The sequence below is a fragment of the Astyanax mexicanus genome, unplaced genomic scaffold (assembly GCF_023375975.1).
Source record: "Astyanax mexicanus isolate ESR-SI-001 unplaced genomic scaffold, AstMex3_surface scaffold_43, whole genome shotgun sequence".
NCBI classification, from domain to species: Eukaryota; Metazoa; Chordata; class Actinopteri; order Characiformes; family Acestrorhamphidae; genus Astyanax; species Astyanax mexicanus.
The window spans coordinates 672,351-689,547 of NW_026040053.1; the positions used below are offsets into that span (position 1 = coordinate 672,351).

Sequence of the window (17,197 nt, forward strand, 5' to 3'; positions counted from 1 at the left end):
AACTTAGGTCTTGAATTAAATGATAAAGAAATAAAACTCCTATTATATGCAGATGATTTACTTTTATTAGCTCCAACAGCAGAAGCCTTACAACAACATTTAAATATATTAGAAGAATTTTGTCAAGATTGGGCCCTAGACATTAATATCAACAAAACCAAAATAATGATTTTCCAAAAAAAAGCCAGATCACAAAAATCTAAATTCCACTTTACATTCAGAGGAATAACTCTACAGCACTGTATGGACTACAATTACCTGGGCCTGGTAATAAGTGCATCTGGCAGGTTTAATAAGACTACGAATGCACTGGTAGAGAAAGCAAGAAAAGCATTTTTTACCATCAAAAGATCCCTAAACAAATTTAATCTTCCAATACAAATCTGGCTAAAAATATTTAATTATATTATTAAACCCATACTTTTATATGGCAGTGAAGTTTGGGGACCTAAAATTTATAAAGGACACGCATCATGGGACACGAATCCAATAGAAAAATTTCACCTGGAATTCTGCAAAGAAATTTTAAAAGTCCATCGCAGCACGGTGAACCTGGCGTGCAGAGCAGAGCTCGGCCAGTTTCCTCTCTCCCTATCCATCATAACCAGAGCTTTAAAATTCCACTCTCACCTGTCCCAATCCCACCCAGACTCATCCCACCACACAGCATACCTTAATACCTGCACACACCCAGAAACAGACCCTCTCACACACATTAAACACCACCACCACCTTCACACCACCACCTGCTACACCCTCAAACACACACACCTCCAAACCATCCACAAAACACAGCAATCAGACTATATTAATCACTGGCTTCATGAAATTTCCTCCATTAATAAATTAGAATGTTACAGATCATTAAATAGAGAATACACCCTCGCAGATTACCTGACTAAAATTAAAAACCCCAGAGAAAGACACACGCTGACGATGTACAGACTCAGTGCCCACAGCCTGGAGATAGAGAGCGGGAGACAGAGGAAACACTGGAGACCCAGAGCCGAGCGAGTGTGTGATCACTGCAGCACTTCCTCTCCTCCTGCTCTAAATACACCCAGCTCAGACTGCAGTTCCTACAGAACATCATATCCACCATCCCATCGCTCAGATTAATAACAGAGGAAGATCTGATCAGACTGTATTTAGGAGAGATTCCAGAATGTGCTGGATTATCTGCTAAATATGTACACAACTGCCACACCCTGAGAAACCAGAGCCCCACCCTACACTAAACAACCCTGCTTATATAATTATATATATATTATTGCATAAACTATATGTACATTTATTTCTTATTATAATTATTATTATTATTATTTTTTTTTTTCTCACATATTGTAATTTATTTATTATCCTTCAATTTTGTCATAATTTGATTATTATTTTTGTATTTGTTGAATTGTTTGCTTTGGCAACAGTTGTTGTTTACAATTCATGCCAATAAAGCCATTTGAATTTGAATTTGAAAGATACAGAGAGAGAGAGAGAGACAGAGAGAGAGAGAGAGAGACAGAGAGAGAGAGAGACAGAGAGAGAGAGACAGAGAGAGAGAGACAGAGAGACAGAGAGAGAGAGAGAGAGACAGAGAGAGAGAGAGACAGAGAGAGAGATACAGAGAGACAGAGAGAGAGAGAGACAGAGAGAAAGATACAGAGAGAGAAAGATACAGAGAGAGAGAGAGAGAGACAGAGAGAGAGAGACAGAGAGAGAGATTAGATAGTTCTAATTAAAGTTAGCTAAAGCAATTATCTTCCCTTTTATCAGGAAGACGTGGGTGTGCGCTCTCTTGAGAGAGGGTGCTTTTTCTGGCGGGGGTGCTGAATTCAGCACAACACCGGTTTTCCTGTGAGGTCAGTGAACAATATACTGCAATAAAAACGACTTCTGGGTAATTAATGTTTTGTTCTTATAACAGACTGGGAGGGTTTGGGCTATCTAACGTTTATATTAACTGCTGCAAATCTCTGTAAAACGTAAAATTACATTCTTTTAATAAAAGAACACCATCGTAAAAAGTTCTTTCAGTAGAAAAAAAAAACACAGGACCCAACACTAATGAGTTTTCTTTATAATAATAATAATAATAATAATAATAATAATAACCAAATCAAAATGGTTTACAGACCCTTTTACAGTGATAGAGGTGACAACACAGGAAAAACTGCCTTATACTGAAGAGGTGGAAACCTCTGGAGGAACCGGGAGAAACCCAAGAAGTGCAAGTGCAAAACTAACAAGATAACTAACATTAGCAGTGAGCTAGCTAACCGTAGCAATGAGCTAACTAAAATACTAATGTTACCATTGAGAGAGCTAGCAACAAGGTAGCTAACCTTAGTGATAAGATAGCTAAAATACTAGTGTTACCTGGGAGAGTACTGAAACTAGTGATGAGCTAACTAACCCTAGCAACGAGCTAAATTACACACTAATGTTACCAGAGAGTGTAGAAGTTAGCCTTAGCGACAAGCTAGCTAATTTTACAGACGAGCTAGCTAAAATACTAGTGTTACCTGGGATAGTAGTAAAGCTATTGATGAGCTAGCTTACCTAAGCTACGAGCTAAATTACACACATATGTTACCGGAAGGTGAACTAAAGCTAGCAAAGAGCATGCTAACCTAGCTATGTTTAGCGATGAGCTAACTAACCTTAACGACAAGCTAGCTAAAATACTAATGCTACTGGGGAGAGAACTATCATTAGTAATAAGCTAGATATCAAATAAGCTAAATTACACATTAATGTTACCGGAAAGAGAACTAAACCTAGCGAAGAGCTAGCTAACCTTAGCAAGAAGCTAACTAAAATATTAATGCTACTGGGGAGAGAACTACCATTAGCTCCCATGACGAGCTTGCTAACCTTAGAGACAAGCTAAATTAGTACACACTAATGTTACTGGGAAGAGAACTAAACCTAGTAAAGAGCTAGAGAACCTTAGCAAGAAGCTAGCTAAAATACTAATGCTACTGGGGAGAGTACTACCATTATTGACGAGTTAGCTTACCTTAGCAATGAGCTAGTTAACCTTAGAGACAAGCTAAATTACACACTAATGTTTTCAGGAAGAGAACTAAACCTAGGAATGAGCTAGCCAACCTTAGAGACAAGCAAAATAACAAGAATGTTACCGGGAAGCTAACGGGAACTAAAGCTAGCAATGAGCTACACAACCTAAGAGATAAGCTAGCTAAAATACTAATGCTACTGGGGAGAGAACTACTATTCAAGCTAGCTTGTTGCTAAGGTTAGCTAGCTAACATTACAGACAAGCTAAATTACACAGTAATGTTACTGGGAAGAGAACTAAACCTAGCAATGAGCTAACTAACCTTAGCGATTAGCTAGCTAACCTTAGCAACAAGCTAACTAAAATGCTAATGGTACCAGGGAGAGAACTACTATTAGTAATAAGCTAGCTAACCTTAGTGATAAGCTATTTAAGGGAAAATTGTGATTTTTTTTTTTATTTAGATTTTTTTAGATCTTAATCTGGTCTTGGTCTCGCTGCAACACTAATATGTGTCAGAATCAGTCTGTGAATCACTATATATATATTTAATAACCCCGCCCCCCCGGATCATCAGCTGATCATTACTGATTTCTTACTTTGAGTTGTTGTCGAGATCCTGAGAGATATCGTCCACCAGTTCGCTCTGGGAGGACTCGTGAGCCATGGCCTTATAGAGTTTACAGGCTACCAGCGCTTTAGCCATGGCCTCCTCCCCCCTCTGCCACAGGAACAGCGCCATCTTCTGACGCTTCATCAGCACCGCCCACACCATCAGCTCGTGAAACGGGTACTGAAACCGGCTGACCTCCGGATCATCCACATCAATATCAATCTCCTCCTCCTTCTTCTTCTTCTTCTTCTTCCCCTTCGGCCGAGGATCATCATCCTGACCAATCAACACGAGGAGTCAGCTCAACAACAACAACGTCCAATTACTTTACATCCAATTACTTTACATCCAATTACTTTACATCTAATTACTTTACATCCAATTATTTTACATCCAATTACTTTACATCTAATTACTTTACATCCAATTACTTTACATCCAATTATTTTACATCCAATTACTTTACATCCAATTACTTTACATCCAATTACTTTACATCTAATTACTTTACATCCAATTACTTTACATCTAATTACTTTACATCCAATTACTTTACATCTAATTACTTTACACCTAATTACTTTACACCTAATTACTTTACATCCAATTACTTTACATCCAATTACTTTGCATCTAATTGTTTTACATCCAATTACTTTACATCCAATTATTTTACATCCAATTACTTTACATCCAATTACTTTACATCCAATTACTTTACATCCAATTACTTTACATCTAATTATTTTACATCCAATTACTTTACATCCAATTATTAATTTATATCTAATTATATTATATCCAGTTACTTTACATCCAATTACTTTACATCCAGTTATTATTTTAAATTCAGTTGTTTTACATGCAGTTATTCTTTTACATCCAATTATTGTATATCCTCTCCTCCCACATTACTCCTGGCCTCTTATCCCATATTATAATTCAGTTCTGCAGTGTAAAGTGGTTTATGGTGTATAATTCAGTAGTGCGTTCAGTGATTGAGGAATATGAGTTAATAAAAGTCTCTCACCTCCATCCCCAGCAGCTTCAGAGCTTTAGGCTACAGAAAAAGAGATATTAAAATAAATAAACATGTATTTATCTGAGTGCATATGCATTTCAGACACATTATTTAAATTAGTGTTATACAGTATATTAGAGAGATATAATATAGATTAGAGTGTAAATGAGGTTAAACTCACTCGTTTTAAACCATAGAGATTATTATAAAGCGTGCGGAAACTCTTCCTGGTGTAGTTACAGCGATAAGCCCCGCCCATCAAAAACTCCAGAACCAGTCCGATGTCAATCAGGGTGATCTGATAATCAGGGGGGAGGTTCCCCTAAAACACACGACCCGGCAGGAAAATTACAACGTTATATTATAAAAGCATAGCAAATATATTATCAATATATTAATCTATATAAATATTTAACATATAATATCATCAAACTACACCTGACCGTATCAAACACAGGTGTGTAAAATCAGCAGGTACCTTTTTAACATCTCGGACCACAAAATGCAGAGTGTTCGTCGGGCCCAGTCTCTGTGGAACAGACAGGAAACAGCATTACAGACTCCGCCCCTTTTCACCCTCACACTCAACTCCGCCCTCAATCACACCCTCACACTCAACTCCGCCCTCAATCACACCCTCTAACTCAACTCCGCCCACAAACATACACTCAACTCTGCCCCCAACACACCTTTACACTGAACTCCACTCCCAAACAAACACTCAACTCCGCCCCAGGAAAGAAAGGAAGAGCGAGAGTTTCCTCTGTTGTACAGGATAAATTAATCAGAGTTTTCAGCCTCAGAAACCACAAGTTAACAAACAGCTTCCCAGATAAGAGCATCTAAATACAGATTAGTATTTAGGTTTGTTTAACACTGTTTTTAAGTTACTACATGTGTGTGTATAGTGTGTGTGTGTATAGTGTGTGTGTGTGTATAGTGTGTGTGTGTGTGTGTGTGTGTGTGTGTATAGTGTGTGTGTGTGTGTGTGTGTGTATAGTGTGTGTGTGTGTGTGTGTGTATATAGTGTGTGTATATACTCACGGTGTTATAGAGCTCCTCTAGGCGGGGGATGGTGAGGAAATGGTGAATATTGACGCCGTTCTCGATCAGCAGCTTCACAAAATCCACCCGATCCAAAACCAGCGCATCCATCATCGCCTGCTCCAGAGAGTTCACCTGATATACACACACACACACAGTATACACCATCACACACACAGTTTCACATTGTGCATAGCAACAAAGTGTCACAAATACAGTAGTGTTGTCATGAGTAAATCGGATCAGGAGTGGAGTGCAGATTGGAATCAATGATTCAGGACACTGTTTATGAGCTCATGTGTTTATATGAGGCTCTGATCCGGTGTAAATATAAACACAGCTGTGGGGAAACTCAGAGACGACACAGAGCTCTCCTCAGACACTGGATTAAACTACAGAACTGAAAATAAGTGTAATATTATTTTGCTTATTTTAGTAATAATGATCATTCTTACTTAGAATTTTCTTTTTTAAGTAATTTGAATCAAAATAAGCAGAAAAGGTCAGTCATTTTAAGACTCTGCGATTAATGCTTATTTAAAAAAATCTTACCTATAAAAAATTAGCTCACCACATAGACAGATGTTTTGCTTAATTTAGCAAATATATATACAGCTCTGTAAAAAAATAAGAGATCACTTAAAAATGATGAGTTTTCTTTGATTTTACCAAATTAAAAACCTCTGGAATATAATCAAGAGGAAGATGGATGATCACAAACCATCAAACCACCAAACTGAACTGCTTGAATTTTTGCACCAGGAGTAAAGCAGCATAAAGTTATCCAAAAGCAGTGTGTAAGACTGGTGGAGGAGAACATGATGCCAAGATGCATGAAATTAAAACTGTGATTAAAAACCACCAGAATTATTCCACCAAATATTGATTATTTCTGAACTCTTAAAACTTTATGAATATGAACTTGTTTTCTTTGCATTATTTGAGGTCTGAAAGCTCTGCATCTTTTTTGTTATTTCAGTCATTTCTCATTTTCTGTAAATAAATGCTCTAAATGAGAATATTTTTATTAGGAATTTGGGAGAAATGTTGTCTGTAGTTTATAGAATAAAACAACAATGTTCATTTTACTCTATATTCATTCTACCTATAAATAGCTAAACCATGCAGAGCAGAAGCTCCTTTCCTTCATATCTCTGAATGTACTGTACATCTACTATCAGTTCTGAATTAGTACCAAAAATAACAACTCATTTATTTAGGAAATATAAGAATTAAAAATGTTGTGATTTTATAGAGACTCAGAGCCCAGTAAAAGAATATTACCCAGTTCAGAAGCTCCAGTTTGCGGGGGTCCGTCTCCTCGGGGGGTTCTGGTTTGGGTTTACCCCGCCGGCCCTTCTTGGCTCGGGCCGCTTTGCTCTTACTGCCCCGAGTCGGACTTTTGGGTCGGTCCTGCGGGATGGAGGCGGCGGGAAGAGACCCGGCCGACTGAAAGAGACGAATCAGAACCTTCCATTATTATACATATAAACATGTATTTTTATATATACAAACATACTTGTTAATGCTCCTGACTCTACACTGTAAACATGTAAAAGGGAACTGCACTCAAATTTTAAATTATGCGTCTCAAACTCAAATGATTAAAGCCCTTCTTCCTCTAAAATCCTCTTGTTCTTGTTTTATTGTGAAATACAGTGGGTCTCTGAGTTGTTTATGATGCTGCACATGATTAAACACTTCCTCTTCCTCATTCTCTGCAGTAACTAGTAAAAGAAAATATTTAGAAAAACGAGTCGATCAGGAAAAGCACCGTGTCTACATCAACCCGTCAATTAGTATTCATGGCCCCGCCCACCTTGGCATCGGGACTGCCCACAGACAGCAGAGCTAAAGCCGGGCGGCGACGCCGTCTCTTCAGATAGGAGATAACTAACAGCGCTAGAAACAGCATGCAGTTCATTCCTGTGTTATTTGTGCGAATAACACATCAGTGTTTATATACTTTACCCAGTAATTCAGAGCTAAGAAACAAATGGTTAGAATTAGTCTATAGAGGAAAAACACCACCAGCCAAGTACAATAGAGAGAGATAGGTGTTTAGATGTTTAGATCAGTTCTGTTTACACTAGTTAAAAGTAAAAATCCACCCCAGGGTTTTGTTTGTTCCAACTGCCTGAGCAGCTCTGCTGCAGCTCAGCCAATAAAACTCACTCAGCCCGGGGTGGATTTATTTTTACTTTCTGGACCTGGACTACCCACCTCTGTGTGTAACTATAGGTTTAAATAGGATCTCCGGTGGATTTGGTGTGTTACAGAGACTCTAATAATAGGTCAGTGTCTGAACTGCACTTAGCAGGGCATTATTACACATGTTGTAAAGTAACATATAACATTGTAAAGACTGTTATTAGTGTAAAAATGTCTTTATTTTAAAACGTTTCTAACTGTTGTCTGTCTCGCTGCCTCCTGGTGTCACAGTGCTGTTAGATGATCAGATTAACATCAGGTAAACCCCTGCAGTATTACTCAGTAGACCCCGTTTAACTAAAGAGTTAAACTGAGCATGTGCAGAGTGGTGTATCACACTCACAGGCCAGTGCTGTCCGTGAACGAATATCTGACTGCGGGCGATGTCCACGCGGTTCCACGCCAACGCCAAACTCAGCTGATCCGGAGCCGAAGCGTTCGTACCTAAACAAACAAACAAACAAACAAACAAGATAAAGCTTCTTATAATAAATTAACCCCATAACAGGTTAGGATTAACATTACACCACTAAATCTTGCAGATTTCCATTTAAGCATTACATAAAAAGCTTTCATGTTTGATAAGGAACATTACTGAAAAGCATAATTGTAATTTTAATAGAAAATACAAAAATATATTGAAGTAAATCTGCTAAGGTCAAAATATAATGAATAAAATCATGAAATTGGCTCCTTCCTGAACTTCATTTTAAAATCAGTATTTTCCTGAATACAAATCAAACAGTTTGCAGACCTGCAGAATTTGGCTTGATTCCTGTTACTGATCTGAATGTATTAAAATAGTGTTTAATGGTATCAGTGTGCTGAACCACCATCCCTGCTAATCCTAATAATATATTCATTCTATAAACTAAATGAACTGGGTGTCGGGTGTCTTTTCGAGAAGGAGTGAAGTTTCTGACTGTGCTCTCTCTCTCTTTTTTCTCTCTCTCTCTAGAACAGATTCTCCTCTATCGCTGTGTTTTTATAAAGATCTGTATCAGTTATAACCTGGGCTCAGTCCTCAGGGTTTTCCTGTGATAATAGTTCTGATGTTGTTCAGATGTTGTGAGTAGTTCAGGGTTCAGTAGGAGGAGTTTACCTTTCAGTAGAGCCGTCAGAATCGCCATCTCTATATCCTGCTGCCCCTCAGAGCCCATCCTGAACACCGTGATCTAAGAGAACAGAACAGCTCTAATATAACAACAGATATATAGAGATATATACTTCACAAAAGGAAATCTTTGTTTTATAATAACTGGATGGATAGGACAATTTGGTGTGAAATGGACCTGCTAGATGTCATGTCTTAGCCCTGTCTCATGTCTCTGTGTGTCTTCCCCACGTGACCTGTGCCTCTCTGTGTCTCCTGTCAGTAGATTTCCACCATGTGTTTCTCATTTGTAGCTCCGCCCCGTCCCCAGGTGTTTCTAATTATAGTGTTTCCTGTTTCTTTAAATAGCCCTCGTCTACCACTTTGTCTCCGTCGGTCTTTTGCACCTTCCCCTGTTGTTTTGTCTTTCCACATTTCTAGTAGTTATCGCCACGTTCCACAGTTCTTTGTTTAGTAGTTATTCTCTGTTTATTTCTCTGGTTGGTTTCCTTGTTTATTTCTTATTCATATTTACGTTTATTTCCTAGTCACGTTATTTCTTTGTTTTGTATTTATTCACGTAACTTAGTTATCCCTGTATATATCCCTAGCCCTGTTTGTTATTATCTGTTTTACGTTTCTCCCTGTTGTTTGTTTATGTACATATTTATATTCGTTTTTCCCCTGTTTGTTTATTTGTTTATTTGTTATTTATTAAAAGTCTGGTCTTACCCGCATATAAATCCGCCTCCCGTCTCATCCCAGCGTTACACTAGATATAAATGGAAATGTACTACCTTACATAAATATAACATAAAATGCAATCACAAATAATTTAAATCTCTCACTAATGCCATACCCAAAACACTTCTTATGTTAGCAAAAAATATAGCCTTGTATTCAGTATCCCCACCTCATCTACCAACACTTCATATAAATGGAATTCATTTTCTTGATAAAAAATGCTCCATTCTAACCAAAGATTTATATCCTGCTCAGTCCAATAGAAATAACATTATGACTGTGCTTGATAAGCAAGAAATATTCAAACTGAGAACTTCCTCAAATACCCAGTTCCACCCAAAACAAAAGAAATCCACTACAAAATAATGAATAATATCTACCCTTCCAGTTAATTGATAAAACTAAGATTTGGCTTTGAAATAAATGAATGTATATTTTGTAACTGTGATGTTGAAACACCCAACACCTCTTTGTTTCTTGCTCACATACTCAGCTGTTCTGTAAACGTTCTACAACAAAATCAATACAATTACTAAGATAAATTATAATACTATTGTTTTTGGCGTAATATTAGATAATCCAAAATTGGACCTGTTGGTTAATATATTGCTTATTCTGGCCATATCTTTTATTATTTATAAAAAACACACCCATCTTTACATGCTAATATAATGAACTTAAAAAAAATTGATGAAATCCAAAATACCTAAAGATCTACACAAACTACTGACAAATAACCCCACTAATGAAGTAACCTAATTTGTATATATTGTATTATTATTATATATTTGTTGTCCTATATCATTTTTTTTTTGCATTGATTTATTTAACTGGGATCACATCAAAAATGTTTGGTTTGTTTTTTTTCCCAATTAATTTACAGCTTTTTGAACCATTAATTTTTAATTCATATTCCACAGGATTTCTCCCACAGGAATTATTTCTTATTTAATTCTAAATAAATAGAAAATAATACTGTAACTGAAGGCTTTTTTCCTCATCTCATCCACATATTTCAACACTTTGACTACCGTATTAAATATTAAGGGGAGATGTACTAATAGGAATGTATTTATATAGTTTGGCTAATGCCTTTTTAAAAACTTGGCTATTGTTAATTTTGTAAAAGTAGCCTCTAATAAAAAGATATAAAATAAGTCTTACCTTAAAAAAATAGTAATACACCAGTTTACTGTAAAATAAAACTACTTTCTGAGTAACTAATTCCTCACTAGGTTTATTTACTGCAGCGTATAAAGCTTTTACATTCACTGTTCACATTTCCCTTCCACCTTAAAACACATTTCCATTCCACCTTAACAGTTTCCATGCATTAAAACTAATTTTATTTACGTTAAAACACAGTTCCCCTTTTAGACTGTAGTTAGTAGATGATAAAGAGTTTTACACTTTTCTGCTACACAAACAATACAAATAAAACAGAACCAGAATTTGAATCTTCTGCTCCACCTTAAAGGCGCCATAAATACTATTTACAGTCTGAAGCCTGTGTGCAGCGACAGCAGCGTTAAACCGCGGTCACGCCATCTGCACTTAGAAAACGCTCGGTCGCGCTATCTACACCGAAAACTGGAGTGCGCGTCTAAACCGTGTTTTACTGTAGCCGCGTGCACAGCGCACCCGGAGGAGCGGAGACTGGCGCTTCTCGTGCAGAGACTTAAAATGGAACAGAAACGAGTTTTACACCTAAATAAACATGATTTAACGAGGTCTAAACCACAAATATACACCAGAAAGAGCACTGCTTATCTGTAGAACAGTGTAACGTTTTGAAAAGGTTTGGAGTGTTATTAAATAAGCAAATTGTTATAAAATCACAGCCCTAAATTCTTAAAGATCTTATTCTCATGTATCCCAGATATATGTTTGAAGTGATATTACTGTATCATTTTTGAGTAATTGAATACCAAAAATATCTATTCGGTTTTGTATAAAAGGGCTATAAAAGTGCTATAAAACCAAAAAAATCAAATTCTTCTTAAATCAGAACATGAAATCCTTAAAGAATACCTTCCATACTATTCATGTCATGCATGTATACTGATTTTACAGTATCATTTTGGAGTAAATGAATACCAAACTTAGGAAAAATGTATATTCGGTTGTGCATAAACCAGATTTCAGAGTCCTACAAAACCAGCAAATCAAATTGTTATCCAATGCCACTAGGACATTCTTGAAGAACACATTCCATACTATTAATGAAATAAGTAACAAGTGATATTACTGTATCATTTTGGAGTAATTGGATACCAAACTTGGAAAAAATGTCTATTCGGTTGTGCATAAACCACATTTCAGAGTCCTAGAAAACCAGCAAATCAAATTGTTATCCAATGACACTAACAAAGTCTTGAAAAACACATTCTATACTATTAATAACATAAGTATCAAGTGATTTTACTGTACCATTTTGGAGTAATTAAAAATCAAACATACGAAAAATGTTGATTCACTTTGGCATAAACCAGATTTCAGAGTCCTATAAAACCAGCAAATCAAATTGTTATCCAATGCCACTAATAAGGTCTTGAAAAAAAAAATTTAACACTATTATGGACATAAGTATCAAGTGATATTACTGTATCATTTTGGATTAATTGAATACCAAACTTAGGAAAAATGTCTATTTTCTTTTGCATAAACCAGATTTTAAGGTCCTAGAAAACCAGCAAATCAAATTGTTATCCAATGCCACCAAGACAGTCTTGAAACACACATTCCATACTATTAATGACATGAGTAACAAATGATATTACTGTATCATTCTGGAGTAATTGAATACCAAACGTAGGGAAAATGTCTATTCGATTGTGCATAAACCAGATTTCTGAGTCCTATAAAACCAGTAAATCAAATTGTTATCCAATGCCACCAAGACAGCCTTAAAGAACACATTCCATACTAGTAAGGACATGAATAACAAAGGATATTACTGTATCATTTTGGAGTAATTGGATACCAAGCTTAGGAAAAAAATGTCTATTCAGTTGTGCAAAAACCTGATTTCGGTGTCCTGTAAAACCAGCAAATTAAATTGTTATCCAATGCCACCAAGACATTATTGAAGAACACATTCTATACTATCAATGACTTGAGTAACAAGTGATATTACTGTATCATTTTGGATTAATTGGAGACCAAACTTAGAAAAAATGTCTATTCGGTTGTGCATAAACCAGATTTTAAGGTCCCATAAAACCAGCAAATTAAATTGTTATCCAATGCCACCAAGACAGTCTTCAAAAACACATTCCATACTATTAATGACATGAGTAACAAATGATATTACTATATCATTCTGGAGTAATTGAATACCAAACGTAGGGAAAATGTCTATTCGATTGTGCATAAACCAGATTTCTGAGTCCTATAAAACCAATAAATCAAATTGTTATCCAATGTCACAAAGACAACCTTAAACAACACATTCCTTACTATTAATGATGTGAGTAACAAAGGATATTACTGTATCATTTTGGAGTAATTGGATACCAAACTTAGGAAAAATGTCTATTCGGTTGTGCATAAACCAGATTTCAGAGTCCTATAAAATCAGTAAATCAAATTGTTATTCAATGTCACTAATAAAGTCTTGAGAAGCACATTATATACTATTATTGACACAAGTATCAAGTGATATTACTGTATCATTTGGGAGTAATTGGATTTACATTTAGGAAAAATGTCTATTTGGTTGTGCATAAACCAGATTTTAGAGTTCAATAAAACCAGCAAATTAAATTGATATCCAATAAAACCAAGACAGTCTTGAAGAACACATTCCATACCATTAATGACATGAGTAACAAGTGATATTACTGTATAATTTTGGAATAATTGAATACCAAACTTAGGAAAAATGTATATTCGGTTGTGCATAAACCAGATTTCAGAGTCCTATAGAACCAGTAAATCAAATTATCTAATAAAACCAAAACAGTCTTGAAGAAAATATTCCAATCTACCAAGAACATTAGTCACAAGTGATATTACTGTGTCATTTTAGAGCAATTGGATAGCAAATTTAGAAAAAAATGCCTGTTCAGTTGTGCATAAACCAGGAGTCCTATAAACCAGCAAATCAAATTGTTATCCAATGGAACCAAGTCCTTCTTGATAAACACATTCCATACTAGTTTTATAGAACCCCGAAATCTGGTTTATGCACAACCAAATAGACATTTTTTTAAGTTTGGCATCCAATTAATCCAAAATCATTTGGATAACAATCATTATCATTATGGTATCATTTGATAACAATTTGATGTTATTCATGTGATTAACAGTAAGGAATGTGTTCTTTAAGGCTGTGCCATTGGATAACAATTTGATTTGTTGGTTTTATGGGATCTTAAAATCTGGTTTATGCACAACCGAATAGTTTGATATCCAATTAAGCCAAAACGATAAGTAATATCACTTGTTACTCATGTCAATAATAGTATGGAATGTGTTCTTCAAGACTGTCTCAGTGGCATTGGATAACAATTTGATTTGCTGGTTTTATAGGACTCCCAAATCTAATTTATGCACAACCGAATAGAATGTTTTCCTAAGTTTGGTATCCAATTACTCCAAAATGATACAGTAATATTCTTTGTTACTCATGTCATTAATAACATGGAATGTGTTATTTAAGGCTGTATTGGTGGCATTGGATAACAATTTGATTTGCTGGTTTTATAGGACTCCGAAATCTGGTTTATGCACAACCGAACAGACATTTTTCCTAAGCTTCGTATTCAATTACTCCAAAATGATACAGTAATATCCTTTGTTACTCATGTCATTACTAGTATGGAATGTGTTCTTCAAGAATGTCTTAGTGGCATTGGATAACAATTTGATTTGCTGGTTTTATAGGACTCTGAAATCTGGTTTATGCAAAAGTGAATTAACATTTTTTGTATGTTTGATATTTAATTACTCCAAAATGGTACAGTAAATTCACTTGATACATATGTAATTAATAGTATAGAATGTGTTTTCCAAGACTTTATTAGTGGCATTGGATAACAATTTGATTTGCTGGTTTTATAGGACTCCGAAATCTGGTTTTTGCACAACCGAATAGACATTTATTCCTAAATTTGGTATCCAATTAATCCAAAATGATACAGTAATATCCTTTGTTACACATGTCATTAATAGTAAGGAATGTGTTTCTTAAGGCTGTCTTGGTGGCATTGGATAACAATTTGATTTGCAGGTTTTATAGGACCTTAAAATCTGGTTTATGCAAAAGAAAATAGACATTTTTCCTAAGTTTGGTATCCAATTACTCCAAAATGATACAGTAATATCACTTGTTACTCAATCTTTGATGGTATAGAAAGTGTTCTTCAAGAATGTCTTGGTGGCATTGGATAACAATTTAATTTGTTGGATTTACAGGACTCCGAAATCAGGTTTTTGCACAACTGAATAGACATTTTTTCTAAGCTTGGTATCCAATTACTCCAAAATGATACAGTAATATCCTTTGTTGTTCATGTCCTTACTAGTATGGAATGTGTTCTTTAAGGCTGTCTTGGTGGCATTGGATAACAATTTGATTTACTGGTTTTATAGGACTCAGAAATCTGGTTTATGCACAATCGAATAGACATTTTCCCTACGTTTGGTATTCAATTACTCCAGAATGATATAGTAATATCATTTGTTACTCATGTCATTAATAGTATGGAATGTGTTTTTGAAGACTGTCTTGGTGGCATTGGATAACAATTTAATTTGCTGGTTTTATGGGACCTTAAAATCTGGTTTATGCACAACCGAATAGACATTTTTTCTAAGTTTGGTCTCCAATTAATCCAAAATGATACAGTAATATCACTTGTTACTCAAGTCATTGATAGTATAAAATGTGTTCTTCAATAATGTCTTGGTGGCATTGGATAACAATTTAATTTGCTGGTTTTACAGGACACCGAAATCAGGTTTTTGCACAACTGAATAGACATTTTTTTCCTAAGCTTGGTATCCAATTACTCCAAAATGATACAGTAATATCCTTTGTTATTCATGTCCTTACTAGTATGGAATGTGTTCTTTAAGGCTGTCTTGGTGGCATTGGATAACAATTTGATTTACTGGTTTTATAGGACTCAGAAATCTGGTTTATGCACAATCGAATAGACATTTTCCCTACGTTTGGTATTCAATTACTCCAGAATGATACAGTAATATCATTTGTTACTCATGTCATTAATAGTATGGAATGTGTGTTTCAAGACTGTCTAGGTGGCATTGGATAACAATTTGATTTGCTGGTTTTCTAGGATCTTAAAATCTGGTTTATGCAAAACAAAATAGACATTTTTCCTAAGTTTGGTATTCAATTAATCCAAAATGATACAGTAATATCACTTGATACTTATGTCCATAATAGTGTTAAATATTTTTTTCAAGACCTTATTAGTGGCATTGGATAACAATTTGATTTGCTGGTTTTATAGGACTCTGAAATCTGGTTTATGCACAACCGAATAGACATTTTTTCCAAGTTTGGTATCCAATTTATCCAAAATGATACAGTAATATCACTTGTTACTCATGTCAATAATAGAATGGAATGTGTTCTTCAAGACTTTCTTGGTTTCATTGGATAACAATTTGATTTGCAGGTTTTATAGGACTCTGAAATCTGGTTTATGCACAACCGAATAGACATTTTTTCCAAGTTTGGTATCCAATTTATCCAAAATGATACAGTAATATCACTTGTTACTCATGTCAATAATAGAATGGAATGTGTTCTTCAAGACTTTCTTGGTTTCATTGGATAACAATTTGATTTGCAGGTTTTATAGGACTCCGAAATCTGGTTTATGCACAACCGAATATACATTTTTCCTAAGTTTGGTATTCATTTACTCCAAAATGATACTGTACAATAAGTATACATGCATGACATGAATAGTATGGAAGGTATTCTTTAAGGATTTCATGTTCTGATTTAAGAAGAATTTGATTTTTTTGGTTTTATAGCACTTTTATAGCCCTTTTATACAAAACCGAATAGATATTTTTGGTATTCAATTACTCAAAAATGATACAGTAATATCACTTCAAACATATATCTGGGATACATGAGAATAAGATCTTTAAGAATTTAGGGCTGTGATTTTATAACAATTTGATTTGCTTATTTAATAACACTCCAAACCTTTTCAAAACGTTACACTGTTCTACAGATAAGCAGTGCTCTTTCTGGTGTATATTTGTGGTTTAGACCTCGTTAAATCATGTTTATTTAGGTGTAAAACTCGTTTCTGTTCCATTTTAAGTCTCTGCACGAGAAGCGCCAGTCTCCGCTCCTCCGGGTGCGCTGTGCACGCGGCTACAGTAAAACACGGTTTAGACGCGCACTCCAGTTTTCGGTGTAGATAGCGCGACCGAGCGTTTTCTAAGTGCAGATGGCGTGAC

The 17,197-nt window shown here is 35.3% G+C and overlaps 1 protein-coding gene across 1 annotated transcript in view; it reads right to left on the reverse strand.

Moving 5' to 3' along the window:
- Nucleotides 1-17,197, reverse strand: part of trpm1a (transient receptor potential cation channel, subfamily M, member 1a) — a 55,135-nt gene that overhangs the window by 16,114 nt on the left and 21,824 nt on the right. The window contains exons 9-16 of the mRNA XM_022667384.2: nucleotides 9,011-9,083; nucleotides 8,252-8,352; nucleotides 6,982-7,146; nucleotides 5,698-5,832; nucleotides 5,132-5,182; nucleotides 4,835-4,975; nucleotides 4,663-4,692; nucleotides 3,619-3,908 (exon numbers count right to left, since the gene is read on the reverse strand). Coding sequence (XP_022523105.2) covers nucleotides 3,619-3,908; nucleotides 4,663-4,692; nucleotides 4,835-4,975; nucleotides 5,132-5,182; nucleotides 5,698-5,832; nucleotides 6,982-7,146; nucleotides 8,252-8,352; nucleotides 9,011-9,083 — 986 coding nt within the window. The remainder of the gene's footprint in view (nucleotides 1-3,618; nucleotides 3,909-4,662; nucleotides 4,693-4,834; nucleotides 4,976-5,131; nucleotides 5,183-5,697; nucleotides 5,833-6,981; nucleotides 7,147-8,251; nucleotides 8,353-9,010; nucleotides 9,084-17,197) is intronic.